General features: G+C 39.1%; 1 protein-coding gene across 7 annotated transcripts in view; it reads right to left on the reverse strand.

Annotated features, from left to right (window-relative positions):
- Positions 1 to 1,046: 1,046 nt before the first annotated feature.
- The window catches only part of LOC106887554 (kynureninase-like), a 65,603-nt gene continuing 51,540 nt past the window's right edge, over positions 1,047 to 15,109 (reverse strand). For all 7 annotated transcript variants that reach the window (XM_014941149.1, XM_014941146.1, XM_014941148.1 and 4 more), the window contains 4 exons: positions 10,982 to 11,034; positions 9,287 to 9,372; positions 4,266 to 4,496; positions 1,047 to 1,425 (listed from right to left, as the gene is read on the reverse strand). In XM_014941149.1, the coding sequence (XP_014796635.1) occupies positions 1,273 to 1,425; positions 4,266 to 4,496; positions 9,287 to 9,372; positions 10,982 to 11,034 (523 nt within the window). In that variant the 3' untranslated portion in view covers positions 1,047 to 1,272. The remainder of the gene's footprint in view (positions 1,426 to 4,265; positions 4,497 to 9,286; positions 9,373 to 10,981; positions 11,035 to 15,109) is intronic.

Below are 15,109 nucleotides of genomic sequence, written 5' to 3' on the forward strand. Positions count from 1 at the left end.
GAGATTTTAAAACTACCTCTTTTTTTTTTTTTTTAATTTTAGAACATGGGTAGACATTTTGAAGTCTCTTGGGTTTCCTTCTGCAGCAGGAGATGCTCAAAGGGTGCGAAAATCCCAACCAGTAAAAATGTCCTTGAGCCAAAATGGTGTGGAGTACTCCTCACCTCTTCCCCCAAATCCTTTTTCACCCTTGAAATGGAATTAAAAGAAGTACTACCAGAAGTAATTTTCTAAGTATTTCATACCAAAACTCAGTCACATTAAGTATCATCAGAGAGCAAGTTTTAGTTGATTCTTCAAAAATGGTACATGCTGAATAGCTACAGACTTAAGAGTTCAGTTGCCTTTTACGCCAAGGTCTTACTTATGTCTTAAAACAACTGCAGGTAAAGTTTTTGTTAAATGTAAACAGTTTTTCTTCATTGCTTTTAGCTGTCTAGAGCAAATCACTGTAAAAATTTGGGCCACACTGTAACTTAACAATGAGATATTTTGCTGCTGCTTGAACAGTTCAGGGTTCATTTTGCCTAATCCAAAATAAGCCTTGTTAAAACTGCAGTAAGTGCTCCTATAGCCCTTCACACTGGCTTACTCGAGTTTAACATTTTCTCAGCTTTCTCAAGCATATCATCTCCAAGAAGACTACCTAGAAAGATAAAATGTTTTGTTTTAGCCAACAGCATCACGCAAAATAAAGGTACCTGCAATGTAAATTCATTCTTCAATTAAATCATTAATTAAACAAGAATTTCAAAATGTTGGGCCCTTTGAAAAATCTAGTATGCAGCAGTTAACAGTTTTTAAACAACTAATTATTCAACTTCTACTTTTCAAGTATACCATGTACTTTAAATAGAACTGATAAATTAAAAATGTAAATTGGACTGTATCTTTTAACTGTTGGTGATTTGTCTATTTTCCACTTTTTATTATGCATCATTTTTATAATAAAGAAGGGATTTTTTTTTCATTCCTGTTCTAGTTGATAGCAATTCTTCCATGCTCCTCAAAGCTAATGTAATAAAACTACATAAAATGTTTAAGAAAAGCCCCATTAAAATATACAAAGCACACTAATTCATGAAGTCAAAGTCAAAGCAGAGTGGAAATATGAGCTTTAATAAAACTATGTCTGTTGTAAATAACTATTCAAAGCACAGTCATTTTTTTGCAAATTGCATGGGATGTAGCTCGGTCTACTCGAAGGGAAGAATCACTCAGCGGGATAAATGCATCTTAGTCAGAAATAGATTAAAAGATACAGCTGAGCCATCAATAAGAACCAGATAGTGCAGTATTGTTTGCTGTTTGTTTTGAAGATGTAATTGCAGATCCCAGGATTTCAATAAATCTGTGCACATCACGGAAAGAATTGTAGAGAGGAACTGGGGCAACGCGAAGAGCATTTGGTTCTCGCATGTCACACTGCAAAATAAAAAGGGAATGCTTAGTAAATTCAGGTCACTTCATATTTCTTTGTCAGATTATATTTTTAAATGTCATCTTTGTCTTCATGGAACTACAGCAAGGAAGAATGTCTGAACTGACAAGGAGACACATGGAAAAATTTTCGGACTCCTAAGAAACTACCATGAGGAGTATTATTGTGAAGAACGTAGCAAGGAGAGTGGTGTGTTGCCTAAAAAAGGAGGCAAGGCTTAGGATGGACAAGAATCTAGCAGTACCACAGGGGGCCTCAAAACCAACTATGTATCCCCATAATCTATTTTACCACCTACAGGAACCCATAGTTGAAGAGACACACAGGTGACAAAAAAAGCCACCACAAAACAGAAACTTGCCAGTATAGAATCATAAAAAGGTTAGAGTTCAAAGGAACCTTAAAGATCATGGGCAGGGACACCTCCCATTAGACCAGGCTGCTCAAAGCCCCATCCAACCTGACCTTGAACACCTCCAGGGGTGGGACCTCCACAACTTCTCTGGGCAACCTGATCCAGTGTCTCAACACCCTCACAGTAAAGAATTTCTTCCTAATATCTAATCTAAATCTCCCCTCTTTCAGTTTAAAACTGCTAACCCTCTTCCTATTGCTACACACCCTAATAAAGAGTACCTCTGCATCTCTCCTGTAGGCTCCCTTTAAGCACTGGAATGCCTGTATAAGGTCTCCCCAGAGCCTTCTCTTCTCCAGGCTGTACAACCCCAACTCTCTCAGCCTGTCTTCATAGGAGAGGTGTTCCAGCCCTCTGATCATCTTTGCAGCTCTCCTCTGGACTAGTCACAAGAGAACCATGTCCTTCTTATGTTGGAGGCTCTAGAGCTGGATGCATTACTCCAGGTGAGGTCTCACCAGGAAGATTACAAAGCAACCTACTACACCACTTAGACACACACAAGTCTATGACGTTCAAAAAGGCCAAATGCACTTGGGTCACAACAGCCCCATGCAGTGCTACAGTCTTGAGGCAGGAAAGCTGCTGGATGGAAAAGGACCTGGGGGTGTTGGTTGACAGCCAGATGAATATGAGCCAGCAGTGTGCCCAGGTGGCCAAGAAAGCCAACAGCATCCTGGTTTTTATCAGAAACAGGGTGGCCAGCAGGACTAGGGAAGTGATTGTCATCCTGTACTCAGTGCTGCATTCGAGGTGAGGCCCCACCCCGAATACTTCGTTCAGTTTTGGGCTCCCCACTACAAGAAAGGCATTGAGGTGCTGGAGCGAGTCCAGATAAGAGCAACAAAGCTGGGAAGGGGTCTAGATATGGGGAGCAGCTGAGTGGAATGGGGTTCTTCTGCCTCGAGAAAAGAAAGCTCTCTACAACTACCTGACAGGAGGGTGTAGTGAGGTGGGTGTCAGTCTCTTCTCCCAAGTAACAAGTGATAAGACAAGAGGATATGTCCCCAGGTTGCTCTGGGGGGAGGTTTAGATTTGATATTAGGAAAAATTTCTTGATTGAAAAGGTTATCAAACATTGGAACAGGCTGTCCAGGGAAGTGGCTGAGTCACCATCCATGGAGGTATTTAAAAAGAGGTGTAGATGTAGCCCTGAGTTTAGTGGGGGACTTGGTAGTGTTAGGTTAATGGTTGGCCTCAACGATCTTAAAGGTCTCTTCCAACCAAAACAATTCTATGAGTCTATGTTAAACAACCCTGGTCCCACTATTACAAGTAAAAGTAATATTGCATGGCTTGCATTATATTCCTTCCCCCCCCTCTGTGAATTTGAACCTTTTGCTGAATGGAATAATCCTTCATTTTTGAAGCATATTACTGCATCGCGAAGACAAGCCAACAGTGTAAGGCCCTGTGCCCTCTTAAAAGCAGCAGTTCCTGGAATTCCCTGGCAGCACCAAAACAGCAGCATATTTAGCAGAGAAGAGTTGCCCTTTGGGGACACAAGTCACCAGTAGAGATAAAACCCATATATCATTTATATGGCATTACGCTATCAGCCTCACCTCCCAGAACTTCTAAATCACCAAATGTATAGCCTTAAATTCAGCTTTTAGTCTTTTTGAGCAGTGCTCAGCGGTAACTATGCCATTACGTGGCACTGCCATTCAGGGGCCTCTTTTTCCAAGTGCTAAAACACATGTTCAAGGAAACAGCAGCTTTTTAATTCCTACACTTTGATGCCTCACAAAGAGCAAGGGTTTGGCCATTTTCAGAGTATGAAAGGGACCGGTGGAGGCTCAGAGCTCCTTGCCATCATTGGGCTGTAGGTGTGAGAGTTGTGGCGTTGAGGATGGTGAGCACCCTTTGAGCTCTGCTGACTGCCAGCACCCTGGGGTGGCACAGATCTCCTCTTTGTGGTCTCTGGCCTCATGCCTGGACCCACCGCAGGGTTTCTGGACAAACACATGGAGCAGGATAGGCCTGTGCAGGCAGTAAATTGCACTGGACAGAATGACATATTCATATTTGTGTTTTTCCAGTGATTTGGGGTTTTTCTTTCTTTTTTTCCTATCTTTCCTGTTCAGCTCCATAATGCCTCCCACCGTAATGCACCCATAAAGCAGATCTAACCTCAGTAGGGATTCCTGGGTGCTCCCTGCTGAACTACTAGGAATAAATCAGTAGGGAAAGGACAATATACAGACTAACAAATAATTTATAAAATAACTGTACTTATTTCATTATTTTCACAACTAAAGATTGAAGATGCTATGTAAGCAATTTTTATCATTCCCCGTCTTTTTTGGCTTTATATGAGATTGTATTTGCATAAAAGTAAAATTATTACTTTGTTATGGTATATGTTCACAAAACAGTGCATAACAAGATGAAGTTTGATTTACTCACAGCTACTCCTCTCTTCTCCAGCTCTTTAAACACAGATTTGATTGGAAGGGAAAAAGATAGTGTGAGTTGGCATCCTCTTTCCTCAATCCGAGATGGCGTGATTATTTTTATGAAGGGCTTCTCTGGCTTTGTTTTATCCTCTTTGTAGTAATGTCTTATCAGGTATTCCAAGTAACCAGTCAGGAGAATGGATTTCCTTCTCAATGCCTTCATTGTAGTTTGACCAAAAACCTATAATAATTTTAAATTATTATAATGGTAACAAGTTGCTATAGAAAATAAAAAGGAAATAAGGAAGACTAAAAGGGTAGCAGATTTCTCTGTACATTATCACTAGAATCAAGCGGTAATATCAGACAGACATTATACATAAACATGGCAGAATTGGGCTTTTGAAAACACAGGATAATGTTATTACTTTAGATAATGAAAGACATTTCTGTCTACTATTAGAAAGTTTTACACACATCCATATCTGCATAAATTAACTTGCACACAAAAACAGTTTGCTAAGAGAGCATCATTTGCATATCTGAAGAGGATCCATAAATTCCCTATACGCACAACAGGGCTGCACGAAACTCAAAATCACATACAAGTTTTTCCTTGTATGTACCTCAAGGAACAAAAATCAAGGGTCAAGACTGAAACATCATGGCTGATCTACAAATTCTTGTCTTTAAAAACACAGAATTGATACTAATGTATTGACCTTACTGTTTTAAGTCCTGTACAGGCTCTGTCTTTGCTAGTCTGCATGAAGGTAAAATAGTCACTTGATTCTGGTTTAGTAGCTTTATGCTCTTACACAGCTACAAGGACTGGTGAGCTGCAGAAACTCAGAACATCATGAGGCGTGCAAAAGTGATTGCTTTAAAATTTCAGTGCTATTTTACCACACAAACGAGAACAAACAATGTGGCAGAAGATGTTGGGAGCAGGAGAAGGCAAGACAGTTTCTGCTTATGCTCTGGAAAGGCTCAGTTACAGGGAATAATGGAAAATGTGACTCCAGAAACAATTTATCCCTGCTTTCCTCAAACCCTCCCTTTTCTTCTTTCCATGCAAGTAGCTTCAGGGAAAGGTGACATGATATAGACAGGCAAGTACCCAATAGTCACTTCAAATCAGATTCTGACATGTAAATACAATATCGCATCTCATGGACAATTATGCCTCCACAGAGGCATAATGGCAAAGTTCCTGTATGAAAATCCGTGATCTTCACCCTCAAGAAATCACGGCTCCACACTGCAAGAGTAACACTTTTAAGATTCCTTATCTCATTACCTGGAAGAGTGTATAAAAAGGTAACTGAGAAATCCTACTTGAAATACAACAAAGTCTGGTTTCCAGCAGCACCTGGAAATCACTCTTTTGCACAATGTCCCAAGTATTACTCCATGATGCTGTCACAGCCATTCGATACTGCACAAAACCAAAGGGTTATCAAGAACTGGAACAGGCTGCCCAGGGAAGTGATGGAATCACCATCCCTGGAGGTATTTATAAGATGGGTAGACGTGGTGCTGAGAGACATGGTTAAGTGGTGATTTTGGCAGTGTTAGGTTTATGGTTGGACCCTTCCAACCTAGACAATTTGATGATTCTATGTTATATGTGTGGAAGAAAATATGGCTGCTGTAAGACTTTATACAAAGGCAGTGCAGTCATAGAAATTAATGTGACAGGGACAGAGCCACCAACAGTCACTATTTGTACGGGTCAACAAAAAATCCAGAGGTGCTTCCCTCTCTGCACAGGCCAGCAGAGCGTGCACACAACTGTTCAGCACATCACTGGAGGTAAAATGGAGACCTGCCTCCTGCTCCTCCGGGCTTTGCGGCAGTTTGAGGGATGGCTCTCCTTAGGCTGCCTGCAAAAATCTGTTTGCTCAGGCTTTGTGCAAGGAATATTTGGCCTCCTGGGTGAAATTTTTGAAAAAGATCTTTTAAGTGTGGCGGTAGAGTGCTCCCCTTTTTTCCATAAAAGGGAGCAGCTACCGCCATAACAGTCATTTTAAGCATTATTGAGGAATAACATGCATTAACACTTGCAGTTTTCATTGTTTCCATTGGAAACACTGCCTTCTGCTTAATGTGTCCCAGTGAAGGTGGCATGCAATTTCACTAGCCATCTCTTGCCAGACATGAAAACTGTTTTGTTTCCCACTGTATTAGAGCAATTAGCACTGGGAAATCCTGGCTGTGCCAAAAGGTAATGCAGGCACGGGAAGGGGAGGCGATGGAAACGGCTCAGCCCTCATTGTTCGAGGCTCCCTGCAGTGGGCTAAATGACAGCAACCCACACAAACTGGAGCACTGACAATCTGGGTCATAGCAGAATAGCTTTCAGCTTATCTCGAAGGTCACATAAAGTTTAAAAAAATATATTGGATGTTTAAGGACTAACAAAATAAATTGTCAGGCAGAACAAGAAGGATTGCTGTGCCCTTTGCAGTCCTTCAGCGTTGCATGGAAGCTGGAGAGAGCACAATTGGCAATTTTCTGACTTTGTTTGCTTAAGATACTGTTTTTTCAGCAAATAAAGAAGAGGGACATACAGTGTATGGACATTTCTCTTTTTTCCAGCATCAGCTTTGCCATGGCACTAGCATTAATGGAATGCCAGCAGAAATAAATTTCTCCCATTTATTCTGATGGCAAAACCTTGGTAACCAAGGCTGGTTTGAAAAGCAGCTTAGGAAAAATTTTAATATAGTAGCATATAGATGGGAAATCTATGTAAAACCATCCTTTTTAGCCCCAAAGACCTAGAGATCTGCATCCATAAGTAAATACTACTATGCCTGGACGTGAAATGCAATGTGATACAAGGTGTTTGGGAAAGAGCTGCGTGCCTCCAGACAGGGCTGAATCTTTCTCTCCAAGGTGGACCAAAGGGCTTTCAGCACATGGGTCACCCCTTCGTAGCCAGGAATGAATTAGGTGAGTATGTTGTTATATGTGTGGAAGAAAATATGGCTGCTGTAAGACTTTATACAAAGGCAGTGCAGTCATAGAAATTAATGTGACAGGGACAGAGCCACCAACAGTCACTATTTGTACGGGTCAACAAAAAATCCAGAGGTGCTTCCCTCTCTGCACAGGCCAGCAGAGCGTGCACACAACTGTTCAGCACATCACTGGAGGTAAAATGGAGACCTGCCTCCTGCTCCTCCGGGCTTTGCGGCAGTTTGAGGGATGGCTCTCCTTAGGCTGCCTGCAAAAATCTGTTTGCTCAGGCTTTGTGCAAGGAATATTTGGCCTCCTGGGTGAAATTTTTGAAAAAGATCTTTTAAGTGTGGCGGTAGAGTGCTCCCCTTTTTTCCATAAAAGGGAGCAGCTACCGCCATAACAGTCATTTTAAGCATTATTGAGGAATAACATGCATTAACACTTGCAGTTTTCATTGTTTCCATTGGAAACACTGCCTTCTGCTTAATGTGTCCCAGTGAAGGTGGCATGCAATTTCACTAGCCATCTCTTGCCAGACATGAAAACTGTTTTGTTTCCCACTGTATTAGAGCAATTAGCACTGGGAAATCCTGGCTGTGCCAAAAGGTAATGCAAGCACGGGAAGGGGAGGCGATGGAAACGGCTCAGCCCTCATTGTTCGAGGCTCCCTGCAGTGGGCTAAATGACAGCAACCCACACAAACTGGAGCACTGACAATCTGGGTCATAGCAGAATAGCTTTCAGCTTATCTCGAAGGTCACATAAAGTTTAAAAAAATATATTGGATGTTTAAGGACTAACAAAATAAATTGTCAGGCAGAACAAGAAGGATTGCTGTGCCCTTTGCAGTCCTTCAGCGTTGCATGGAAGCTGGAGAGAGCACAATTGGCAATTTTCTGACTTTGTTTGCTTAAGATACTGTTTTTTCAGCAAATAAAGAAGAGGGACATACAGTGTATGGACATTTCTCTTTTTTCCAGCATCAGCTTTGCCATGGCACTAGCATTAATGGAATGCCAGCAGAAATAAATTTCTCCCATTTATTCTGATGGCAAAACCTTGGTAACCAAGGCTGGTTTGAAAAGCAGCTTAGGAAAAATTTTAATATAGTAGCATATAGATGGGAAATCTATGTAAAACCATCCTTTTTAGCCCCAAAGACCTAGAGATCTGCATCCATAAGTAAATACTACTATGCCTGGACGTGAAATGCAATGTGATACAAGGTGTTTGGGAAAGAGCTGCGTGCCTCCAGACAGGGCTGAATCTTTCTCTCCAAGGTGGACCAAAGGGCTTTCAGCACATGGGTCACCCCTTCGTAGCCAGGAATGAATTAGGTGAGTATGTCAGGATTGCCTTTCCCACAGCCGTGATCACAATGTTCATACAGAGATGGGGCTGTGCTCCTTTGGCCACCAAAAAAATAATGGTGACATGAAGCAAAACCCAGTCTGGAGCTATACCATGCTCATTAATTCCCCTTTTTGGGAAGCATTCAAAGACAGCTTCTGCCTTTTCTGTTTATAATAAAAGGGACTACAGCAGAGTTCTCACAACCACTGGTTCAATTTAGACTCCAGGACACCCAGTAGCCACATCCATTTGCTTTCATAAAGGAGCTAAGCCTGTTTTGCCCAAGATAATATACATAGAACCATTTCTGATGCAACTTTTTAGAGCTTTGTGGTTCCTTCCTAGGAAAGTCTCTAATGGCATCCTTTGTATGAGTTGCACTGAGTCAAGCCCAGAATATCTCTAAGGGTAAAGCTGCTGTTTGCACTGAGCCCCCAAAAGCCAGGACAAACCCAGTGCTGGTGCTCAGGCTTGGTGGGACAAACCTCATGTACACTGGGTCCAACACCAAAGTTTGTGAGAACAGTGGAGGGACGAGTACATTTATTAAAGGGTTATGGAGTTATTTTCTTTGGTTTTTATTCCTCTTCCCCCCTTCGCTTTTTAGCTATTCTGCAAATTTTTTTTTAGGGAGACAGCAGTAATACACATAGCACTCATTTAATGTTTTTATACTCCTAAATTCAGGCTCAAAGTAAAGCAATTACTTACCTCTAAACTAGCTTGCAGAGCACAGACCAGTAAAATTGGAGGATTCGATAACCGAAACCCATTAATTCCTTTGCTTAGTTGTAATTCTGGAAAATGAATAACTTATATTAGTGTTTTTGATTTCTTCCTCTTAATGGATTGGACGTTATCTTGAAGTCTGTCCTCATGCAATAAAATATTTCACTAATGTGGCCTGTAGGAATCAGTTATTAAAAGGAAATAGTAATCTATTCACAGCTAATACTTTTAACTTCTAGAGAAGCCAAGTTTCATCCAGCAGAAGACCTCATTAACAGCTTCATGGGAACTAGAGAACTGCAATTAATTTGTTAAACCCACCAAAATTAATTTGTTTAAAACCATCTTTACACTTGAATCTCTTTTAACACTGGCAGAAACCAGAGAAATTCCAAGTCAGCAGAGGCGTGCTCGTGTGGACCCACGGTAGATGAACAGGGAATCATGTTCCTTAACTTTATTAAACTGACGAGACACGTGGGAGACTGCATATGCGGCTAAGTGTAGCTTCAGGCCACCTAGACAAGTTGCATAGACTTAAGGCTGTGAAATTTCACAAAATCTATTTAATAAATCTATAAAAGCCTGGCTGTAAGTTTTGTGTCACTATTTATATTTCATGCTCCAGCACCAGAGCAGGAGGATGCTGCAGAGGAAATGCTTTTCATGCACAGCAGACTGGCTAATTTTATAACGATCGTTGCCCAACTTCTCCCCTATAAACTGCCCATGGAAATGAATAAACAATATTTTTCTTCATCTAACAGTATTTCAAGGCAATTTGTGTCTCCTGCCGGCTTTCCATAGTGCCACTCTCTTACTTGTGGTCAGAAAACAAAGAGCAGACTGAGGCTATTAGAGAGGTGTTCTCCAGCCAAAGTCACATCAATAGGCTCTGCCACAGAAAATTAAAAATATATTAAAAAACACAGGAACCAATCAAACCAAAAAGCTCCTTTCTTCTCCTGATCCCTCAGGATATTCTCTCTGCCATACTTTCTGTATGGAGCTGAACAGTCTAACTGTCAGACTCGGAAAGGAGTCCTCACATCATACTGGTTCAGGATATTCTCTCTGCCATACTTTCAAATGGAGCTGAGCAGTCTAGCTGTCAGACTCGGAAAGGAGTCCTCACATCATACTGGGACAATAAATATTTAGCTATTTCAGAGCAGGTTTGGTTTTGTCATATAACCCATCCTTTGCTAGGGGGCAAGGGATTTGGAGATGCTGAAACATTAGTAGTATTTCATGACTTATGTCAGATTGCCTCACCTTTATTTATATAATTTCTCATTAATTCCAGTGGAAGTAATCCTAAAGTAAGATATTACCCAAGTGAATGATAGCAGATTCTCACTCCTCAGAGACTTATGTGTTTAATTCACTGACATACTTTCAAACTTTCATCCATATTCTACATCTGCATTTTGAAAGTATTTCAGCAAAATATCTAGAAGCAGACAGTCAGACACATATGCCCAGAGACCAAATTTATTCCCACTTTTACTTTGTTAACTCCACTGCATTACATATTTGGGATGAGTTTAGCTTAAAACCTTTAATATAAGAGCAGAAATCCGAACTTCTATCCTTTCTGCTCAAACTACTATAAAAGTGAAGCTGATTATTTATATACATCAAATAAGGTAAAACTGTAAGTGTAAAAGTACATACTGTTTTCCATGAGGAATCGTGTTTTGAATTCATGACCCCACCAGCCGATTAACCTAAAATTTTGTAAAGAAAGTAAATTAATAGCAATCTTGGTATAATATATTTTCATTTACATTTCAAATTGAAGAAATATATACGTAAGATTAAGAAGTATATATAGTTCTAATAGTACACTGTTAATATCTTTTCATTTACATTTCAGAGTTAAGAAATATATACGTAAGATTAAGAAGTATATATAGTTCTAATAGTACACTGTATTTCTGACAGTGGCATAGAAATGCAATAAATTCTATAAATAGTTAGCACTAAAAACTTAATATTACTATTTGGGAATTTAACTACTAATGATAAAATATACCACATATTTCAATTAACTATTGATTTCTAACAATATCCATTTTGCGTGAATTCATTTCACAAAAGGAGAAACAGAACAGAAATATTTCCACTTTTTTTTTTCCAAGACATTAAATTCAACTTCCCCTAAACTTTGTTTAATGAATATTGAAAGATAAAAGGTATTATAAAATCCAACTTAGTTTCACCAAGCAGAGGAGCTGGTGATGGACAGCACAATAGGAGCTCAGAAGGGTTGTGTGAGCATTGCCTTTTCCCTACTGTGAGACAGCAATGTGAATTCTGAACAAACTTTTCTTCTCCTGAACTGAGCTTCTTATTAAAAAAGTCTTTCTTTAAAATAAAAACCAAACCAGTTTAAACCAAAAATCTTTTTTTAGATCATCTCCAGGAAAAAAAAAAGAAGAAAAATTTTAAAAATCAATTACTTTGTAAATCATTTATCCAAGCTAAAGAATAAAATATTTTAAAGATCAATTACTTTGTAAATCATTTATCCAAGCTTTCAAATTAGGATGATAATTCATTATTAATATTTTCTAAAAACATATGCTCAAGAACATAGCTATGAAACAGTCTTCCAAAGCAGCTGGATGCACTGGATTACCTATTATCCAAGGCACTGCAAATAAAGTCAGGGTGACAAAATCAAGGAGTCTTTCCACATCTCCCTTGGGTTCTGTACTTCTTAACTCAGTACGTGGTGACTAATAACATCAGCGCTACTAGAAATTTCCCATGTATCAATACTATTAAATATCAGGAAATCACCACCTTAGAATGTCAGGAAGGCGTCTGTGGTCTCCAGGACTGAACATATTTGACACCGTTTCTTCCAAGACTTTGCTCAGTTTTCTCTATGTCAAGTAGCAGAGTTGTTAGGAGCAAAGCCTGGCAAGTATTCAAAATTTTTCATAGTGAAAAAAAAAATCTGTAAGTAAAACTCACAGTAGATTAGCCTTCCTGGAAGTAAATAAGCAAAAAGAAAGGCATTGTGCCCCTCTTCCCCTCTCTAAAACAGGAGCGCTTCTTTGCAGTGTGCTTAGAAGAGCTTAGTTCTGCAGAATTAAGAGCACATTTGAGTTAAAGACTTGTTATATGGATACCATTACACCATGGTGTAAAATAAAGCACTTTGTATTTCTGTATGACAACATAGGTTTTATGTTTACTTCTATGAAAGGCTCTGAGCTGCATCCAAACATAGTGTATACAGAAAAAGCATGCTTTTTTCTTTATTGCTGCATGATGTTTTTATTATTCTAAGACCCATGAAAATCAATAGTGCAATATACATTCATTTCAAATGAGATATTACATTGCCCAAATGCATATACCCCAAATAAACTATAATGCAGCTTCTGCCCAAGTGACTCAGTTACGGATGCTTTGAATAATAAAAGATATTCCAGCTATTTAATATGAACTGTATAATATATATAGAACGTTTTACTATAAACCCTGAATATTATATGTTACTACAACACACTACTAATGTCAATGGCACACCCATTCCATGAAGTTTTAAACAGAAAAAATACCCATGGGAAACATAACATTTGGATTATTACTCTGTACCAAAGAGAAAACAATACTATGTTCTATTTGGACCACATGCTAAAGTCAAAGACAAAATAAAGACCAGCCAGAATATTACCCAGATAGAGCCTGATGAAAAACACTCTGGTTGCATTTTGAATACTCAAAACTCGCTAACTCTGAATCTGGCTTAAAACCAGACCTCTGCTGCAGCGCGTTTGCAACTTGGAAACTGAAATTTCAGAACTTTTCCAAAATGACAGAATGAAGGATATTTTAAAGACAGTTTTAGCTGTCTTGCCCTTTCCTACCATAACTTTGACAATTTGCTTTTTCTTCTTTTTTTTCTTTTTTTTTTCTTTTTTTTCTTTTTGGCTGTGCTAGAACTTCAGAGGTGTCACTACAGGATGTGCACTTTGAGGCAGCTCCGGTCCTACACTCTCATTGATCTAATGGTCCATATGGATGTCACATTATTTGACATTTAAGTTGACAGGCTTCAAAGTGTGGAAATTAACAAAATCTTTACAAATTAGCAATTTGCTGTTTACAATTTTCTGTGAAAATTTTGAAATGAAGGTTACCCTTGCTATGCCAAATTTCAACCTGTTATGGTGGGAAACAGCTAAGGTGTTAAACCCCAAACATAAGGCTTTATAAATGCTCGCTAAAAATAATAGGCAATAAAACTGCACATTAAGATACTGCAGTAAAATTTCTTATTAAAGAGTTGTTACTCTGCATGCAAAATGAGTAGTTTGAAACGCAGTCACCATTTTGACTACTCCTGCTTCAAAAACAAAGGCACCAAGATCTAAATTGATTTTGAATTCCAAACCATAATCTTTGCAAAACGCATAACATGAAAGGCCCTGAAAAGCCTTGTATGACGTGTTTGTGGCTAAAAACACCTTAACATTGTTTCTATCTGGACTCTAGGTTTACAACATTTTCATTACAGGTAAAACCCATTTTGTGAAGTGATGTAAAAATCAGCGTCTGGGGAGAAGAGGGTCTAATTTTGCAAACATTCCACTCCACTATAAACCTTTGAGAATAATGTTTTACTGGTCACTGCCCATTACATGAAAGTGTATCCAAACAGAGCACTCGCCTTATTTTAACACCAAACCAATTAAAATGGTTATCCCAGTGATGGCTAGCTTGTGGTATGTGCCCAGATGGCATCCTGCTGTCAGCCCCAGGTACCCATGGCCTCCCAAGGTTGCTCAGGTTCTCCTGGAGGCCCTCTACAGCTAACATGTCTCCACCCAATAGCAAAAACGAACATTAAATCCATTTTGGCAATCATGCCAAAAAGGAAAGTGAATTAGTGCCGGATCAGCTATGGCTTTTTCTGTGAGGCATGCCTGTTCTTACAAACCCACTTCTATAATAAATGTTAAAACAGATAACACATTATTCTATTTTATCCTTCAAATAAAACCCATGTCCTCATGGTTTGATGGCACTGAGACTTTCCCAGGGAGCTCTGCAGCTTTCCAGCCTATGCACAGAAGTAGTTTTTAAATGCGACACATAAAATTTAAAGCAAACTGTTACCAGCTCAGTTTCATGAAACAAGTAGACATATATGAAATATTGCTGAAAGATTTTCAAATTTCTTATTTTTATCCCAAAAGGTTCTCTTATTTTACAAATTAATGAACAAAGATTTGCTGGATTGGAAAATGACTCCAGAAAGGAGCAGTATCTTCTCATTTAGTCATACTCTCTTTAAGGGCATTTACACCAGGGAACAATCCCTTCAATAAGTGTTTTTATTTAGCTCATTTTCCTCCTTCATATCTGTCTGTGTGAGACTGAAGCGCTGGTTGTTCATAACTTGAGCCATAACGTTTGTAGTTGCATTAATGATGCAAGAACGCAGGATATAATGATCATGATGTACGTGCAGTGTAAACATCAAAGAAGATCCTTTTAAAGAACACAGAAAAAATAATAAAAAAAAATTCCTTTGACCTTTGCTTCGAAGTTACAGATGATCATGCTACTCATTCATAATTTACAGCCTGAAGCAACATGGGTCTCATTTCCCTTCTCAGCAAGAAAAAAAAAAAAAAGACTAGTGACAGAAAAAAAACAGGGAAATACTATTAATGTGGCCCAACTTTTACAATCCAGGGCAATGCACTGGAAATATCCTGTCACTATACTGTGTGAGAAAACATTTTACGTCCATGAGAAAACATGTTGAAAAGCTACCAC

This window comes from Calidris pugnax, unplaced genomic scaffold, assembly GCF_001431845.1.
Source record: "Calidris pugnax isolate Ruff unplaced genomic scaffold, ASM143184v1 scaffold60, whole genome shotgun sequence".
Classification (NCBI taxonomy): domain Eukaryota; kingdom Metazoa; phylum Chordata; class Aves; order Charadriiformes; family Scolopacidae; genus Calidris; species Calidris pugnax.